Genomic DNA, 18,461 nt, shown 5'->3' with positions numbered 1-18,461 from the left:
TGAAAGGATGGATGGTTTGTCTTCACTAACCAAGTCTCTGTCCTGGTCCCTTACTAGGTGCTGGAATTCAATAAGTAAAGATTTAAGAGATTATGTTTTTTTTTAAAAAAGAGTCATGGAACCAACATTTTGTGTTGTGAACTATGTAGTTAAAATGACCAGTCTGGTGAGACAGGGCAGTGAAGGTTTGGCAAACTACAAGGGCTTGAGAAGAGTCTTAGTGAATTCAGGCAGCCTAAGATTACACGTAAATAAATAAAATATGTGCTTTGCTGGATTAGGGCCTAATTAAAGAATTGTCAGGTTGTTCAGACTTTTACGTATCAGCTCAGTCTGTTTATTTTTCCACATTTCCAATATCTTTGAAACTTATTGCCCTGATATCAAACATGTGCAAGCCACAAATTAATTTTCATGCTGTATCTACAACTTCAAAGATTTTGAATGTATTGAAAGTGCAATCCAAACCAGTCATGACTTCCTTTCCCTTACTTGTTTTTTCTCAGAGATTGGCAGTCAGAAATTCCACAAATACAGCCAAGAGAAGACACTGAAGTGGTTAAAGAAAAAGGTATTGTGTTTCTCTTTTGCTTTCAAAATTGCTTTATGTTTAAAATGAAAACACTTATTAGCTTGTCTATATCTGCATTTGAGCCATGTGGTGTGTCTCAGTTCAAGGTGCATGTCCTGTCCAAGAAGGACAGACATCACAGTAAAGTTGTTGCACTTGGGAATGTGATGAAGTATTAGAGAAATGACAGGTTTGTTACATTTCTTGTTCTGACGGGGCTGGCATGAAAGGGATTCTTGGAGTGTGGGGAGGCAGAAGCAGCAGCTGAAATTCAGCTTATCACTGTGTTCTGTTGGCTTTGCATAAGGTGAGGGGCTTGTCTTTTGCTTCGTCCACTTCACAGATGGGCTAGAGGAGAGCTTTGACTGTTGCAACTTTTAAATTCTGCTATGCTTTAAAGCTGGACAGAAATGCCTTGGTTTTGTGCTACAAATGGGTTCCCTTGTGAAGTTTTGGCAGAGTCTCTCCGAATGGTCCTGGTATGGTTGCTGCTATCCTGATCCAATCATGCTAAAGAGGTCTGTACAGTATGCAGAAATAAACTAGTGTTATAGCTAAGCTTGATGTGGTCTGTGTTTCAGTATAAAGAAAGTGAATCTCATTTTACACATGCACATGTGCCCCTACTATGATCCCACTTTGTAGAAAAAGATTGTATGCATCATGTGATACAAGGAAGCCTTGTCATTTCAGTTAGTCAATGCATACACAAACTGTGGTCTACTTTCTGCAATTATGAGGCATGGCGATATCTGTTTTGCAATGAATACCTCAATATTTACATTTGAACAGGTACCTGTTTGTGTTGTTGAAAATATCTTCTTCTGCCAGTTCTCTCTCTGTTAGATCCAGTATAGCAGTGCCCTGTAAAGTCCTTGATCTGTGATTTCCATCAGGGCTGCCTTTGCAATCCAGCTGAGCTCAGACATTCTCTGTTCTCCGAGCAGGTGTATTTCTCACCTGTATGATCATGGCTGTTGCATGTGAGCTCAGCATAGCTCAGCTCATCTTAGGGAGCTGCAAAACTGGTGCTGTGTTGCCAAGGCAACATGTTCAAAGACATGCTAGTTTCTTTGGGTTTTTTGAGCTCATATGCTAGTCATTACAAATGTATATTAAATTTCACCACAGTCCATAACTTGAGTGTTTTATATGCTTGAAACAAAATTACAAGAGCTTTGTCACTGCATTAACATGTGCATAACAACAGTGATACAGACATTTCATTCTGTGGTTTCCTATAGGTCAATCAAACAGTGAAAGCACTTAAAAGCAACAATATATCTGTAGGTGAAAGGGTACATGCAGCTACATTTATCAGCGGTAAACAGATCACAGATTCTAAAGAAGGTAAGAAAACTAAACATTGTAATGAATTCCATTTTTGTGAAATCGCATATGTGGAGATAAAACACATGATTAGAATCTAAAATGTATTGAAATTGGCCTTTGCAGTAAATTTATTCCTTGTACAGAAAATTCCATACATGTTGTGACTGTGTGCCTTGACTTTTCTGAGTTCTTTGGTATCTTCATTGAATGACATTGTAATTAACAGTAGGTCTCGGCTGGGGTTCTTTTAGCTTCTCCTTAGTTCAAGGACAAGATGTTTTTCTCAGTGAAATATACGCTGAAGTGCTTTGCTGAACTGAGTCTGTCTTGGACAATAGGACACATGCTTGTAATATATATGAGTATCCACCCAATAAGTGTCTCTGTATTAGAACACACTTCTTTTTTATTATTATTTTTATTAGCATGCAAATGCTCTTCATAGAATCCTCCAAAAAGGGAAGGGATCTTAGGAAGTCATAGTCACAGAGTAAAAGCTCCTCGTCCAAACATTACTTTATATGACAAATGTATAGAATACACAAGTGTGTGCTTATTAAGGGCAAAAACTTTAATAATATGCATATTAAATTGCCCTGAAATTGATAGTCCTGATACCAAAAAGTCTGGAGTGATCCTGTTTGCTTCTAGTCACCTTTTCCCTGGGGAGGGCAATGTCCTGAATGTTACTGGGATATGAAGTTGTGTAAAGAAACCTGAAAATGGACTCAGAAAAAATTCTTTGAATGTTAATGAAAATTAAGAGAAGTTTAGAATAAGACGAACAAAAGCAAATTGTTTCTTATTACGAAGACGTTCAGAAGTCTGCATGCTGTTGAAAAATAAGGAGAACAAAAAATAAGGAGAACAAAGCAACTTGCTGACGAAGTGGAAAATGAGTTACCAAGTAATGATATCAAAGGAAACAACATAAATGAGATTTAAGAGGCAAGTAGACAGTTTTATAGAACAGAGATTGTAATATATGGTTTTTAAAAAGAGGCAAAGCTGCAAAACTTGTAAGTGACTTTAACTTTACAGTAGCTTTTCATCCTTTTCCCCACCCCCATTTTTTTAAAGAAAGGGAAAATTGTCCTGACAGCAACCATCTTGACTATGCTTGAATACTTATCACTGAAATTTGTAATTAAATAGCTCATCTGCAGTGTTTTTTCCACCTTCCTCCTTACTTATAGTAACATGGATATAATAGTCTTTTAAAAAGCCTTTTTTAGATTTAAAAGAGCAGCACTGAAATAGGGAATACTGGGGGTTAAAAGTAGGTAAGTTTTGGAGGCAGTCCCACTGTATGTAGCAAGGTGAATGACAGGAAGTCAAATGGACCTTACTCAACACTTGTTTTTAATAAGACTAATTTTCTTGTCTGATCCTTTGACTGCCATGACAGTGCAATTTATTTCTGTAGGGAATTGCTTTCATAGGGGTATTATGAAATTTCAGTACCTTATAAATAGATGGGTATATGTAGTTAGCATCTACAGATGTTGTAGGGCAAAAATCTGGGAGGATATAATGAACGCAAATGGGGAAGAAGGGGAGGTTTAACATATGAAGCCTGAATATTTCATTCAGAAGACAAAGAAGGGAGGTGCGCAAGTATTCCTGATGTTTGACAGGAGGTTAATAACAAAGCAAGGCTAGGGTGAGAACACAGACTCCCTAGAAGGTAAACAGTGGTGTTTTAAAATTGGTAAAGGAAGTCAGTGAAGATTGCTTCAAGGCAGAAATGCAAAGAGAATGGATTTTGTATTTAGTACAAAATAATAGCAATTGACTTGGACTCACCATTCAGTGTCATAATGCAAAGAGTGAAATGATGGGAATATTTTTCTTAAGCGATAAATTGGACATACTAAGTGCTGAGATAAAATTGTCTTGGCCTGGAATTATTTCTTGTTCTCCCCTGACCCTAAACTGGGCTTAGGGAATGACAAATCCTTGATGAATCTAGGCAGTGGAGGACGGAGAAGTGCACATAGGAGATGCTAAGAATTTCATGTCAGTATAGTCAAAATGCATATGCTGGTGTCAGTTCGTTAATGCTTTCTGCTTCAATGCCAGTTTGCATTGGGCTTTTTAGATAAAAAAAAAAGAAGAGGAAACTATCTCTGGCACAGAAGAAATAGTTCTTTACCACCCTGAGGCTAGTTTACCACGTACTTCTGAACTCTTTAAGTGTGTAGGCATATGAACAGATAGAGCTGGCCTGTTGTAGATGGAATTCAGAGGCAAGATTTTAGCTCAGTGTCTGTCTGGCAAATACTTCCTCTGCATGGGTGCAGTTACTCCCTAGCAGCCCCACCAACAGCAAATTTAAAAGATCCAGCCCATGATCAGTAAGTGCTTGTGTAGAACGTGACCAGAAAAGATCTGGTTTAGGACTTCATGTTATAAAAGGGTCACTTTTTTTTCCCCAGTCTCTCAGAAAAACATTTATAGCAGGAGTGCCCTGTACTGACAACAGCTTCTAGTAGTTCATATTTCCACAGATAATTATCCCGTCTTGCCAGTGATGTTTAGATAGGCCTTGGCATTTTCCGTAAAGTACTGAAATTAAGTACAAGACTTTGAAATAGACTCATTGTCTCATCTAATTGTTTTCAGTTGAAGCCAGAAAATGTACTTTAGTACTGAAGCCCTTGCCAAATAATTGTAAGATCCAGATGCTTTAAAATTAATGATTGCGTGTTCTGTTGAGTCAGCTTTTTACTTTTGCAGGTTTTTAAAATTTAATTTCTTCGGAAAAATACATGATATCTAGTATACTCAGAAAGTGAACAACTTTTGTAAAATACATACAGCAGATATTAATAACATGTGCTGACAAAGTGAGTGTAGTAAGTCTTTACTTTTTAAATAAACCTACAAGTGTCATATAACATAAACTGCTCAACACAGAGAACCATCACAGTGTATCCATTAGAAGTCTCTTACTATTAATTCAACCTTATGATTTATGGTAGCGCATGCAACATGGCTAAGGCTACGTGACTATATAATGTGAATGTTCTTTTTCTTCTCCTTCCCACTCCGTGCCCTGTTCCTGAAGACTATGTACGGTATGCCCATGGGTTAATATCAGAATATATTCCTGAAGATCTGAGTAAGGAGTTGTTAAAATACTTAGGGTAAGTATTGTTCCAGCTAGCTGCTAGTTTTATATGGCATGCATTAATGTCCTTTTGGTCATTTCTACTGAATACTGAGATTTGTTCATCAAAATTGCAGTGAATGACACAATGAGATTATATTTGCTACACTTTAAATGTCATTTTTTCAAATGTAGAGTATGCCTTTCTGTTGTTCCTATGATGCTAAGGACCATGGGCTGGAGGAGAGATGTAATATATGTCTGATATGTCTGTTATCACAGTTGCGTCATGAAACTCTGAGCAATGTATCCCATTTTAAAGCAAGGCAGGGAAGGAAGTCCAAAGAGTTAAAGCAATTTGTCCAGAATTGTCAAGCACGAGCAGCAGAGCCAGGAGTAGAATCCTCATCCCCAGTCCTCTTTCCTTTTCCCTACTCACTCAGTGCTGCTGGGGATTAACTTCACATATCTAACCTGTGTTAGTTTATATTTAAATCTGGAAGGTGAGCCAGCATCCTCATCCTGGTGTTCCCTGCCAGCAGCAGACTTTGCTGGAACCTTGCACCTGCCCCTCAGTTCAATTCTGTTCAAAGGGTTCTGTTATGGTGGCCTATGGAAAAATGTGCAATTTGCAGCTTGAAGTCCCGTAGCGTAACAGTTTCATTGAAGAGATGTTATGTGCTTTATAGTGTCATCTTACTAATAGCCAAGGTTTTCAAAAGGAAGGTGGAGTTCTCCTGTTTTGGTTGCCAGATCTAAGAACTTTTAAAATAGCCCATATTTATGTATGGTGCCTGGCTCTGTTTTAGTTATCTAAGTCAGAAATACAGAGTCCATGATCTCCTTTTTTTGCAAACGCATGCGATGTGTGAGCAGCTGATAACCAAAGCAGCCTTTGTGGGGAAGGAATTACAAGCTTTGGGTTGTGCAATCCAGCTGTCTTAATTTATAACTTAAAATCTTTTGTTCTACAGGCTCCCAGAACTTAAAAGCCGAGCACCAGAGCCACCATTGAAGGTAGGAGAACAGTAAGATGTTGACAGATACATTGTGTTGTAAGCTGATTTCTCTGAATTATTATTAAAACTAGACTAGGCCAAGCACAGGGTACAATACAATAAGTAAGTTGGCCTTGCAAAAAGCCAGTCTGAAATAAAGCAAGAAATTTATCAGGTACTTCATATTTTTTAATAACAAACGTTTTGGTTGGTTTTCCTGATTAAAAACGGGGAGGGAAAGACAGAGACATATTTTATGGTTTTGGTCAGCAGGCTTTTCATATGTGTTTTGCTTATTTAGTTTTATCGAGGTTGATGAGACAATATGACCTCATAGGTTTTCTTTCATATGTAATTTATGAGGACCCTGAAAGGGACCTCCTGGGTCATGGATTCCCAGACAACCATGTTGGATAATCTCTCATATACTGACCATTCTTCACTGTAAGTCTCATTAGGATTTTTTATTTCCGTTACTTCTCTTGGAAGACTGTTCTATAACCTCATTCCTCTGATGCTCAGAAACCTTCCTGTAAATTCCGCCTTGAATTTATTCGTGGCTTACTTATTCCCCTACACTTTTGTGCTAACATTATCATTGGTTTTTTTAATTGAAATGGCTCTTTTCCTCCCTTAGTTCTCTCAATGTGTAAAGGGAAAACATATATCCTTTCTGTTTTCATTTTGTGAAGCCAAACTTGATTGTGTAAGATGGGTTCTCCATTCCCTCATTGTTGCAGGAATGTTTCTTTACACCTATTCCAAGATGAATTCAATTGTTTCAAAGCAGGTGACCAGAATCATACATAGTTATCCATGATAAAACCTTTACCGGTACAATATGATGGCATTCTTCCCTTCTTGTCTTATCTGGAAGTACTTTATATCATTATATCTTAGAATCCCATTTGCCTCTTATTACTGTGTGATGTACCGTATAGCTCACAGTCATGCTGTGAACAGTTAAGACACGCAGGTGGTTTTTTTTCTCCACTGCAATTTTTAGTTGATCAGCATTCAGATTTACAAGAAATTCATGCAGTTAGCTGCTGTGTACATGACCTTGTACTTCTGTACATTTCATCTGTTTTTAATGTTTCCAGTCTTGAAGGTTCTCTGGCTTTTTCTTCACAGTGTTAAAAGCTCTTTAGGTATTCATAATGCTACTCAGTGGTGTACATTCAGCAAATGTTAGCATGCTGTTACCTCTAATTAACAATTAATGAACATTTTGAATAGATATTGTTCATGGCACTCCACTAGTAATCTCCATCCGATCCAATGACATCCTTTTCTGCATTATTTGCCTTTGTTTCCCTTTTACCCAGTTTCTCACCTACCTTAAAATTCTTATACAGTCTTTGTTTTCTATAATTTCAGCTGTTTAAGTGGCACCATATCAAGTCCCCTGGCAATCCTTCACATTTTCTGTCACCAGAAAATGTGTTCTCTTTGAGAAAAAAAGATAAGTCGGTAGGCATTACATATTAGTTTTCATTTACTCTATATCTTTAATTATTCTTCCTTCTTTCACTTTTTCTCCCCCCTCCATTCTGCTGAGGTCTACTATCACTTTTTCCTCCTCCTTACATATAGATGGGTGTTTGGCTATTCTGCAGCAATATGGTCCCTGCCTGATAGAACAGTTGCCAGGTTTTGCCTCTGGACTTGTGATTTCTGAGGCAGTCTCCGAACAGTGTCAGCATATTGAGTTTTACTTCTATCTTGATTAGAGTGATTTCTGTTCTCTTTTCTGCACCTGTGTTTAACCTCTTCATCTTTATTGAAAACAATTTACTGAGGCAAAGGATTTATTCCATTTTGGGGCTACGCATAGATTAGCTTTAATATCTGTCGAATCCTTACTGTATAGCAGCTTCACTTTTTCTTTTTTGGTTCCCTTTTTGCCTCTATGGCTAAACAACCTTCTACTATTTGTTTTAATTTCCTTTCCAAGGTCTAACTCAGCTTGACTTTTTGGCAGTTCTCACTTTATCCCAGTATTACCTGACCCCTAAAACAAATCTTTTTTTTTTGGCAGTCTTTTTTTCCCTGTTCATTGTAGAATTCTGCTTACTCCCAGCATCTTTTTTTGGGGGGGGGGGTGGAGATATGTGTGCATCTGTGTGAGCAAGAGGGAGCATTCATATAGTTTAGTCTAAGAAGTTCTTTCCTTCAAGATTTTTCACCTTGTTTGAAGTAAAAGATCCAAAATCACTTCTTCCATCTCTTTCTTTTACATTCCAAGTGTCCTCCTCACACATCGAGTCCCTTTGCTTTGGCTTAGAGAAGTAAGGCATATGGTTTGCAAAGTTTGCCCCTCCAGAATCAAGAACCCCGCTTTTGATTATCCTTTCCATTTAATTTAAACTGAGGCACCCTGTGTCTACTGAAACTAGATTACTTACTACACCGACCTTTCCTGCAATGTCCCTGCTACTTACAGAAACAAAGTCTAAAATAACCTCATTTCTGGCTGGTTCAGTGACTGTTCTGTTAAGCAGTATGTCAGCTAGCACATGCAGGAATAATTGGGCCCTACTGTTATTAATAGCATTTGTTCTCCAACGTATATCCATGGATATAAGTTATTTCCATGTGGTTGGACAGTTGTTCTGGCTGCACAGTTACTTGGCCCTTTGATTCAGTTAAGAATTATCTTTATGCATTGTAAGAAATATTAAACGCACATCAAGAGCCAACTGATATTCATTAGCCATATAAGCATGTTACAACAACTATATTAAACTACATGTGATGTACATTACTTATTATGTACGAATAGCTTTTATACCATTGGGATAGTTCTGAGAATCTATTTTTAAAAATAGTTTTATTTCAGCAGTTTGGTTACAGAGGAAATGAGGCTTAGAACTGTTCAGTTGTTGGGCAGTGAAATCTTGCTGAGGATCTGATTAATTTCCAGAGCACTGACCAGGGTGTGTATGATGCTTCTGTGTGTAAGTCTTTGCAACTTCATAGATTAAAACACTCCTTCATTTCACATTCTCAGAGGAGCAAGGCAGGCTTATACACTGGAACTTACAGTCTCCTTCAGACCATTTTTATTCACTTACATTGACATTTGTCTTCATGAGGGCAAGGTGTATTGACAGAAATTGTGTAGGATTATTGCAAATAAAGAAGGGTGTAACATGTATTTCCTGTTATGGTAAAGTAATTGCATGTTTAGAAATGATGTTAAAATAAATTCTGAAGGGAAGAGAGATTTAGAAATTTCAGTGGTTAACAGAAGAGCTACGACAGATTCTCTCTCGTAGTACAAGAGTAAACTGGATGCAGTCTAGACTCTGTGATTTAATGATTAAATCAAAATTACATGTTCTTTGTATTAATTGTAAGCCATTGATCTTGTGTTGTAATCGTCATACTGTCCAGTTTGTCAGCACAGGGAGTCTGGCCATTGGCAGATGATGAGAGACCTCTACAAAGAATATGTAGGCTCTGCTACAACTAAAGAGCAAATGTTTTGCTGAAATGCAAACATTTTTTTATAAGTTTTAAAAACTTGTTTATCAGATTCCAAAAAGAGGAGAATAGTAATTATTCATTAGACTGTCATTTGAAAATGTACTCACAGCACAGTAAACAGCCTCCTAGAGAGGCTGATCCAGGATCCCATTGAAATCAAAAGAAAAGGCTGCTGTTGGATCTGGTTCTAAGAGCTGAGAAATCTAAGCTGCAGACCTGGCTTCTGTGCCAAAGAGAGGGGAGGGGGCAGGGGGAGAGAGAGATCACAAGCACCATAAACAAAATGAATAAAACAGGATCTTAAAATGTATGGTACCATCCAAGTTGCTTGCAAAATCACTCCTTTTGGCACAAAAACTAGGAAGGCCACAGTTTAGATTTCACAGGATATTAAGGACAGGGTAGTAATATCAGATATATAATAATAATAAAAATACAGTGTTGTAAAATACTATGTACTTTTTTTTCCCTTTTGGAAACATACCAGGAAGTTTTCACCTTTAAACTAAACACATGCTCACAGTTTATGGAAAGAAATATTCATTCTTACGGCCTGATCAAGTGAAGTGCTGAGAACCGTTCACTTCCATTATTTCTGAAGTTAGAAGGCACCCAGCACATGCAGAGTCAAGCTTCTTAATATACTGTTGGATTCAAGAGATGAAGCAGTCAGCAGAACTATGTCAGTGTTTCACTGTTGCCAAACTGTAGAAACTAATTACTTCTAAAGGTTGTGCACAAACAGATAATAGACTAGATGATGATCCACTTATGTTGGCAGATAGCAATAACACTGGAGTTGCTGCACAGTTCCATGAGACCATGGGGACCAGAGTCTAGGTTCCCTGGCTGTTAGACACTAACTTCCAACAGCTGCTCCACAAAGGTTCTCTAAACAGACTCTCACACCAAAGTCACAATCATGGAAGTTAAAAATGGGATTCAAGTGATTTCTAGAAGTCATTCTTCAGAAGGCTAGGAAGAAGAAAATGCTTCCTGTGACATTGAATGATCTCTTCTGAATACTGTAGAGATGGTATATATTCACATGTAAAGAAGACCGTTACAAAGAGAAATCTTCCACTGTTACTGCAGATTCTTCAGTTGATTGCCAGTCCTATTTTGGTGCTATGGTTATGTTATAAAGCCGAAGCTTTAAACTTCCATGTGTGTACATCATAAAAGTGGCTGACAGAGCAACTTCCTCACTCTAACATTTCAGAAAAGGAAATTATCCGATGTCCCTGTGGAAGCAGAAGAAGACTATACTAAGTTTAACAGCAGCAATCTGAAAACCAAAAAGGTAAGCAAGCCTTGCATTCATGCATGTTTTGCTAAAGCATAGATTGATGTCCAACATCAGCACAGAGTGCCTATTTTTCTCCTCCAAAACACATCAGAAAAACAAATACAAAATGGCAGATGTCTGTAGTTATATATCCTTGAACTTTTCATTCAGGTTTAATTTGACTTTGATAGTCTTAATGTCCCATTCTGAACTCTTCTATACTGTTACTGTTTGACTGTATTTTATCAGTGAACATTCCAGTGAACCTCACAGACTTTGACACGTGTTACGGTGCTCAGCTAATGTTTGCAGAGCTCTTTGAGATCTTTGGATGAGAAATCCTATGGCTTAGTGATAGCAACTGTTAAATTTCAGTTATTTGAAAAAGAAACAAAGATGGCAGCATTCACTTAAATTCCAAGGGATGCTAAGACAGGCTTTATTTTTACCTAGAAATATTGCTTGTGCACTTACTTATGTCAACTTAATGAAGTTAAATCAACACAGAGCTTGCTGATTGCCAGCTCCAGCGAAAGTTTGGAGGCCAATTCAAGTCTGAGTCCAGTGGTGCCTGCCACTGTACTATTCCTAGGAGAGCAACAGTGATGTGAAAAGAAATAGATTCTGTCTGTGTGTGCCAAGGTTGTGAGGCTTGCACTGGCTTATTTCTCTGAACATTGAAAGAAAATTAATCCTTCTCCAGTCCATTGGGAACCAAAAAGGCCCTCTGTGCTGGTCTTGTGACCTTCAGACTAATGCTAACTACTTTTTATCCCTTTGCAAAGAGAAGCAGCTGGTGACAGATGCATTCCTTCCTCCCCCCAAAACCCGCAGAATTTTCTGTACTCAGGGCACATGCTAGTTTTGAAGTAAGAGGAGGATTGCCCTCTAAGTGAAGGTGATAAATAGTTTAAAATATGCATGTTTCCCCCCTTCCTCCATTATGTACCTATAGCTTTTGAACTGAGCATAAAGATAGAAATAAGCTGAGGAGAGATAATTCATTTTAACATTAAATGTGATTTACTTCTGAAATAATGAAGCACAATGATGAGAGAATCTGGGAAAGAAAAGATAGCTCTTGGACTCTGTACAGTATACTACTCTTTTTTAAATACTTTGGCAGTGTTTTTGTTTGTATAGTAACACAGACGATGATACTGTTGTTGCATATCTCTATCCTATCCGTAACCTTCTAGCTGATCCCAAGTATTGTAATTGTGAAGTCCTGCAGACTGAGGAGTATCATAAAGAAAGGTCAATGCAAAGTTTTCTTAACAGGGAAAACAGCTAGAGATTTAAAACATAACATTTTAAAATGTAAGAGAGAAAAGAGGTCAGCTTTATAAAATGTGGCTCATAAAATGTGTTTTAGGTGTAAAAGTCTGGGAAGTTGTCCCAGTGGCCTTGAAGTGCTTTGCAAATGGTAGTTACCTTCTTCATTCTTAGTTCTTCCATCTCTTTTCCCTTTATTTTACTGTGCATAGAGTCTTTGATAATAAATCAGTGTGAATTATTCATCATCTGTAATGCAAGGCTGTAATTCAGTCTGCTGACAGCATAATCATGAGATTGAGTCGGAGGGTACAGTATGCATCTGTTATATTGCATGCATTATTCCTCTTAATTTACACTCAGGGATTATCCCAAAGTAAACGTTTGAGTTAGGATACCTCATTCTGCAGAAGGGAAAGATGTTTCACCTCCTTGTCCTTGTAATTGATTCTCTGTCTTTGTCTGAGGCTAAGTAATTCGTGACAAGTATTTTTTTGTTTGAGTGATCTCAAATTTGTTTTGTAAGGTTTTTCTCCTACAACTTAAAGCCTGCATAACATTATCTTTACTGCTGTATACTAAAAAAGCAATTCAACTTCTTGCTTGACTTCTGTATTTAGGAGTTTGTAACTTATACTCCCCTCCCATGGAGGTGCTGCTTAACTTTTTCTGTTTATCATTTCACTAACAGGCAAACAGCAAGATGTCTGCAGCACAGAAGGCTCTGGCCAAAGTTGATAAGAGTGGAATGAAATCCATTTCTACTTTCTTCAGCTCCAAACCTAAAGCATCAAAATAAAGACTTGTTCTTGAAAGAGTTTTATACAGTGGTTATTTTTATGTTAAGCTAAAGATGTCTCCTGGGGTTTTTTGTTAGTATAGTATATGCAGGGCATGTCTGTGTACATGGTGGAGTGTGATGAAGAGATCTGTGACCTAGCGTGGGACAGAGCTGTTACGCCTCAGTGGGGCAAGGCAGTACCATGCAGATATTCCAGCCTGGGTCAGGAAGACAGCCTAGCCGCATTAGCATGGTCCTGTGGGCTGAGAAGCAAGGTTTAGCACAGTACCATACTGTGCTGCTGCTTGTTCTAGAGCAAGCTCAGTCAAGGCCACCACAGAGTTTTTGCCGTTGCACTCCATTCTGGCTGGAAACATGCACGCCTTTGATGAGTTTTTAAGGAGAATTTTTTCTTTCATAAGGAGCATTATTTTTTGAGACTTTCTGGAGACTTTTGCCCCGTATAATACCAGACAGAGTAGGATGGCATCGTTAGATTTTTATGTTGACCCAAATCTAAGTGCTGATGTAAGCATTGCTGTTGGTGGCAGTTTATCGAGGCAAAGATAGTATCTATATTGGGATTTGATTTGTTTTGAATATGCTAGAAACAAATTGCAATAAATGTCAGTGTGCATGTAATGCAATAAAGTGCTTTGTGTAACAAATTTGTGCTTGTTGTATTTGCTGTATGTTTCAAGAGTTAGGCTTCAGGACGTTTCTTAAGGGGTTTTGGTATTTTCCTGTGTATAAATTTTAATCCTTAAAGAATTACAGCATCACTTCGGGCTTCCATGATAAATCTCTTAACACATAGCAATATAGGAGTATTTTTATGTTCAGTTCCAAGGTCAATAGGTCCTTACAAAAATAATTAGGGAAAGATTTATTTAAAGGCAAAACTGGGGTTTTTAAAGAAGCTATTTGGAGCTGGATTCAAAAGCTTAAGTATGAGTGTCTTAGATAAGGTTTAGTTTTATGAAGTTTTGCACAAGGTAGGACTGTTACTTAAAATGCACTACTCACTCTTGCCTGCATTCTTTCCTCATTACAGAGTATTCCTATATATTCAGAGGGATAGCTATCTGCTATGTTGCAACTTCCCTGATTCACAGAATTGCAAAAGAGATAGAGTCACTGGGGTCATTTGTATAGGTCTAGCCAGTTCTGCACAACACTCGTAGTTGTTTCATCCACCAGTTGTTGCACTGTGTCATTACTGTGGATCAACTACAATGTGTGTTTTAGAAGGACACTCTTAAAATATGTCATTCTTTGCTACTTCAGCTCAGTAGACAGTCTGCCTGTATCCCTTGATAATGGGGAGTTTCAGAGAAACCAGGAGTTTCTTCATTTTTAGTCACTATGCCATTTTTTCACTTCAGACTTACTTGCTGCTGTTTACAACCCTTGAATTACAGTGGTGTCTGTTAGGTTAAAGAGCTCTGTGGCATTCTCTTCCACCCAGAAATGAATGAGCAGCCTTGCTGTGTGCTGTGTGCAGTTTTGCAATTGTTGTTGGGGTTTGTATGCCTTTCAAACCAGTGCTTTTTTCAAAGTTTCGGGCATAGTTTGTAAATGGGGAAGTCACTATGGCTGGAATTCCAGATAGAGGAAAATATTTGGAAATCTATGGAATTATTATCTCTGATTACAGAGAGATTTATTTAACAAATGTGGATGGCCTCCCAATAGCGTACAGTTAATGTTCCCAGTTTTAAAAGTGTTTGTCTGAACGATGAAGTTCCTTAGAAAAAAATGCTTTTCAGGCATTCTGAGGAATCACTCCTATAAGTCTTCCTTATCTCTGAAAACCAGCCCATAGTATTAGTGTTTGAATGTAGGTTGAGAAGTGTGTGATTCAGATGCAGAGACTGTATTGATTTTTCAGTTAGAGTCATTGTCCCAAGTCATTTGGTGCTTTAATAAAATTCCAGTCATGAGTGTCAACTTTCTGAAACAGTATAAGGGGGTGGGGAGCAGTAGGGGACACAAAAACCCAGGAATTGCTATGTGGAGCCATAGAGAAATTCCTCTTACACCACACTGCCTTCTTGTTCAGCTGTCTTCAGCAGAATTTCACCAGCTGTATCAGTAAAGTTTCCTTTTCTGACATTAACTATCAGACAAGTTTAAAAGTTAATAGTAGGTGTCATTGTATGTGACGATTTCTATGTGCACCACCTTTAGAATTGCCATCTTGCTTTTTCCTACCTTACTTGTCTAGGCTGTAAGTGAAGACCAGCCCTGTGGCAGCACGTATTGGTTTATCCGATGGGCCTTTGCTATGATTGGAAAGAACTAGCGTTTGGTGAGCCCAGAATGAGCAATTGCGGTCATCAACTGGAAGGGTTAGATTTTGAAGAACATTCAGCCTAGCCCGGCAGTTTATTTGACAGTCAAAGAAACCCCCCAACTTCATATCAGTAGGAGAAGGGATTGCACCAGTGATGACAACTTTTAAAAACCACCACTCAAAAGTGCAGGATAATGTTATGAAAAAAAGAAAAAGATCAGGCACATACTGTCGTGTTAATGGAGAAGTTTTGTGCAGTAAGCAACATCTTAGGGCATATTTTGGTAAACGAGAGGAAAGGAATTGTGTATCTATTAATGGAAAGCCAATTCCAAGCACTAGAAGATGTTGAGAAAGCACACGAGCATGGGATGGATGTTTGAGTGGAAAACCAAGAATAGGAGAGAGTTACATTAGAAGGAGGAACTGTGAGGTAGGACAGATATATGGTAGAAGCTCTTCTTCTGGATTTGTAAATCTGGTGGTTTTAGAGGTTTGGTGTTTAATAGTTCAAAAGTTTTGTGAAATAAATTTTGGAAATGCATCTTTTCATTGACTGAACAGTTCAAGAACCTTTCTTCTAAGAAAAAAGTCCCAGTTTCTCTGGTCAGAATTTAGGACAGAAGGAGGACAATTCTGATAGAGATGGGAGGCCTTTGTGCTGACTCCTGATCTGGGGTACCAATTCTTATTTTTTGTTTCTCTATATGTGACTTTCACATCTGCATCTGCACTCAAGGACTAAGTCTAGAGTTCTTCCTCTGTGCATAGATGCGTTGTGCTTTAGTGTGTCACATCTCGACTTCAGCTGTCAGCTATGCCGTAACTTACAACAATAGTATTTTATTAGTGACTGTGCTTTTGGTTGAGCAGGAATTTGTGCATGACAAAAATAATAAGCCATTTCCAAAAGCCATTAGAGCTTTCACATGAAAACAAAAACTCTTTCCCCTTTAGGAAAGAATGAAATACATTTAGTAACTTTGAAACTTCCTTAACATGTAGCTGTAAGAAGTTATGAAGAGCATATGGTGCCAAATACATAAAACAATATTTCCTACCACAACGAGAATTTAAATATAGTTACTTTGCCTGGCCAGCAGTAGCAGTAGGTCATTATGAAGTGCTGCTTTGCTATTTCTTCCTTGGTTAGCTTAGCATGAAACAATATGCCAGCACCATTATAGAAATGTGATCTTACTTTATTTCTTTTTCTGGCTAAACTTGCCATTTCTACATGTTCATGTAAATATCTGATGAGTTGTGATGCTTTTATAGTTGTTGTTTTGGGATTAAGCAGCTCTTCCATTTCCACTTTTTTAGACTTCACATTGCAAATGGATTGACATCAGTGGGCATGGAAAACTTCATACGGAAATACCAGCACTGACTTAGGGATATGTAAGGGTTGAACTTGCGCATCATTTTCAGTCTTAAGTAATAAACTTAGTTCTATTTGTAGAAGTGACAACTGGTGATTTGAATATTTTCAGTGGAAAAGGCAGCATAGTTGGCAGAATTTGCATTCAGATCTGAAATCAAGAAGAGTTCAGTGATGCTTGTTTTCAGGTGTTCAGTTGCATCTGACTTGCTGGTTTTTAGAGGGAAACTAAATGCATGGATGCTTATTTGAATAGATTAATGTTTATGACTAGGTTTTTCTCTTTCCTTTTCAGATGCCTGCGCAAAGACATGGAAAGAAGAAATGAAAGGAGCATGAGGAGACTCGCTAATATTATTTTAACTTGCCATAATCTCAAAGCAGGTTTTAAAGGCTTTTTTAACACACTTTCTGAAGATAAATGCTTGAAGTTAGACATGTCCTGTTCCAAGAAAAAGCAAATCTCAGCAGATTAACGTTGTTAAATATGCGGTGTGTTAAACATACACTGCTTCAAATTTTATAGCTTATACACTATTGGTCTATCGGGCCCTTCCAGGAAAGCACTTACGAGCATGCCTAATGTTAAGCACATGAGCAGTGTCTTAAAGTCAGCAGTGTTGTTCGTGTGGGTAAGTGCTTTGCTGGATCAGCGCCTAAAGTCCTGTTAGGTGCTGAGCATCCTGATCCATATCCAGCAAAGCACTTACGTCCGTGCTTATCTTGAAGTGGAAGAGCCAGTCTAACTAATATTTGTGCATTAGTGTTCACCATAAAATCCCTCTTGGCACAATGACTCACGTGCTTAAAATTAAGCACCTGCCTAAGTATTGCAAGGTCAGACCAACAGCATCCTTGAGCAAGTCTTAAATTATTACTTCATTTTGTATGAATTTTTTTGTACTCATTTTTTAACAGAGTATCTGATTTTAGTGGCCATAATTACAGGTTTTAGAAGCTGCATAGCAAAATATGTTGTATGCAATTTTCTCCTTCCTTTTTCAAAATCTAGCCAAATTTGGCAAGATGGGCTTTTTGGACTAGAAGTCCAATGTTGAGACATAGAATCATGCAAAATGGAAAAAAGTTAACTATTTTTTAGGACATCTACATTTTTTGAAATCGTTTCACCGAGTTTGATATACATGGTTTTGTCCAACCCTGACCTATTATCTAGAAGATGTCACCTGGCTCTGGTTGTGCAGACAGTCCGACTCTTGAAGTGCTAAAGCTTGAGGTAGGATGTGTGTTCAGAAGGGCAGATGGAGAAGCTGCATTTTTATTTTACTTCTCTTATTCTAAGGGATTGACACCTTGGAAACTTATAAAATAACATGTACATTTTGTGTTGAGAACTACACCAAAACATATGTAGTCCTCCAGGTAAAAAAAAGACCTAATTATTTAATTTTTTTTTTACTTATGTAAGAGACACTTTCTGTGGAATGAACTTCAACCAAAACGTCAACCTGAGTCTACATAAAACATGCAGAAAATGGATGCTAATGAGATCCTTAAGTGATCTGTGTCAGATGCAATCTGATGGTTTTAACTTTAATACCTGTTTATCAAACTACCATTAATACCTAACTCTTTGCTACAAAACCTTTTAAAAGTAATAATTGACAGGAGTTTGAACATAATGAATATGTACTTCTGTAAATTTTAACTATGACCCCAGTTCACAAGACGCCTACAGCAAATGGCCAAAATGTTCTGTAAAGCTTGAATATATTTGAAGCATTCTAGATAAGAAGTAAAAAAATATTTTGCTTCCACTCTGGCAAATTCTGCCTAGCTTCAAGTCAAATGAGAGCTCCAAGAAGAGTTTATTAGGACATTGCTGAAAACTAAATTCCAAGACAAAGAGGCAATATCTTATTCGACTTTCTTTTCAACTGATTCTGATCAACTCTGTTTCAGAATATGAAAAAC

At 37.7% G+C, this 18,461-nt stretch overlaps 1 protein-coding gene across 4 annotated transcripts in view; it reads left to right on the top strand.

Annotated features, from left to right (window-relative positions):
* The window catches only part of RNASEH2B (ribonuclease H2 subunit B), a 43,165-nt gene extending 25,708 nt beyond the window's left edge, over nt 1-17,457 (top strand). For 2 of the 4 annotated variants that reach the window (XM_050899348.1, XM_050899325.1), the window contains exons 6-11: nt 507-571; nt 1,816-1,921; nt 4,974-5,052; nt 5,990-6,032; nt 10,728-10,808; nt 12,760-12,883. In XM_050899348.1, the coding sequence (XP_050755305.1) occupies nt 507-571; nt 1,816-1,921; nt 4,974-5,052; nt 5,990-6,032; nt 10,728-10,808; nt 12,760-12,867 (482 nt within the window). In that variant the 3' untranslated portion in view covers nt 12,868-12,883. Of the gene's footprint in view, nt 1-506; nt 572-1,815; nt 1,922-4,973; nt 5,053-5,989; nt 6,033-9,992; nt 10,152-10,727; nt 10,809-12,759; nt 12,884-16,821 lie in introns of those variants that run through there. The other 2 variants (XM_050899341.1, XM_050899333.1) reach the window with 2 other exon arrangements.
* Nucleotides 17,458-18,461: the final 1,004 nt, after the last annotated feature.

This window comes from Gymnogyps californianus, chromosome 1, assembly GCF_018139145.2.
Source record: "Gymnogyps californianus isolate 813 chromosome 1, ASM1813914v2, whole genome shotgun sequence".
NCBI classification, from domain to species: Eukaryota; Metazoa; Chordata; class Aves; order Accipitriformes; family Cathartidae; genus Gymnogyps; species Gymnogyps californianus.
Note: the sequence above shows the minus strand (reverse complement) of the source record. Positions and strands in the feature narration are given on the sequence as shown.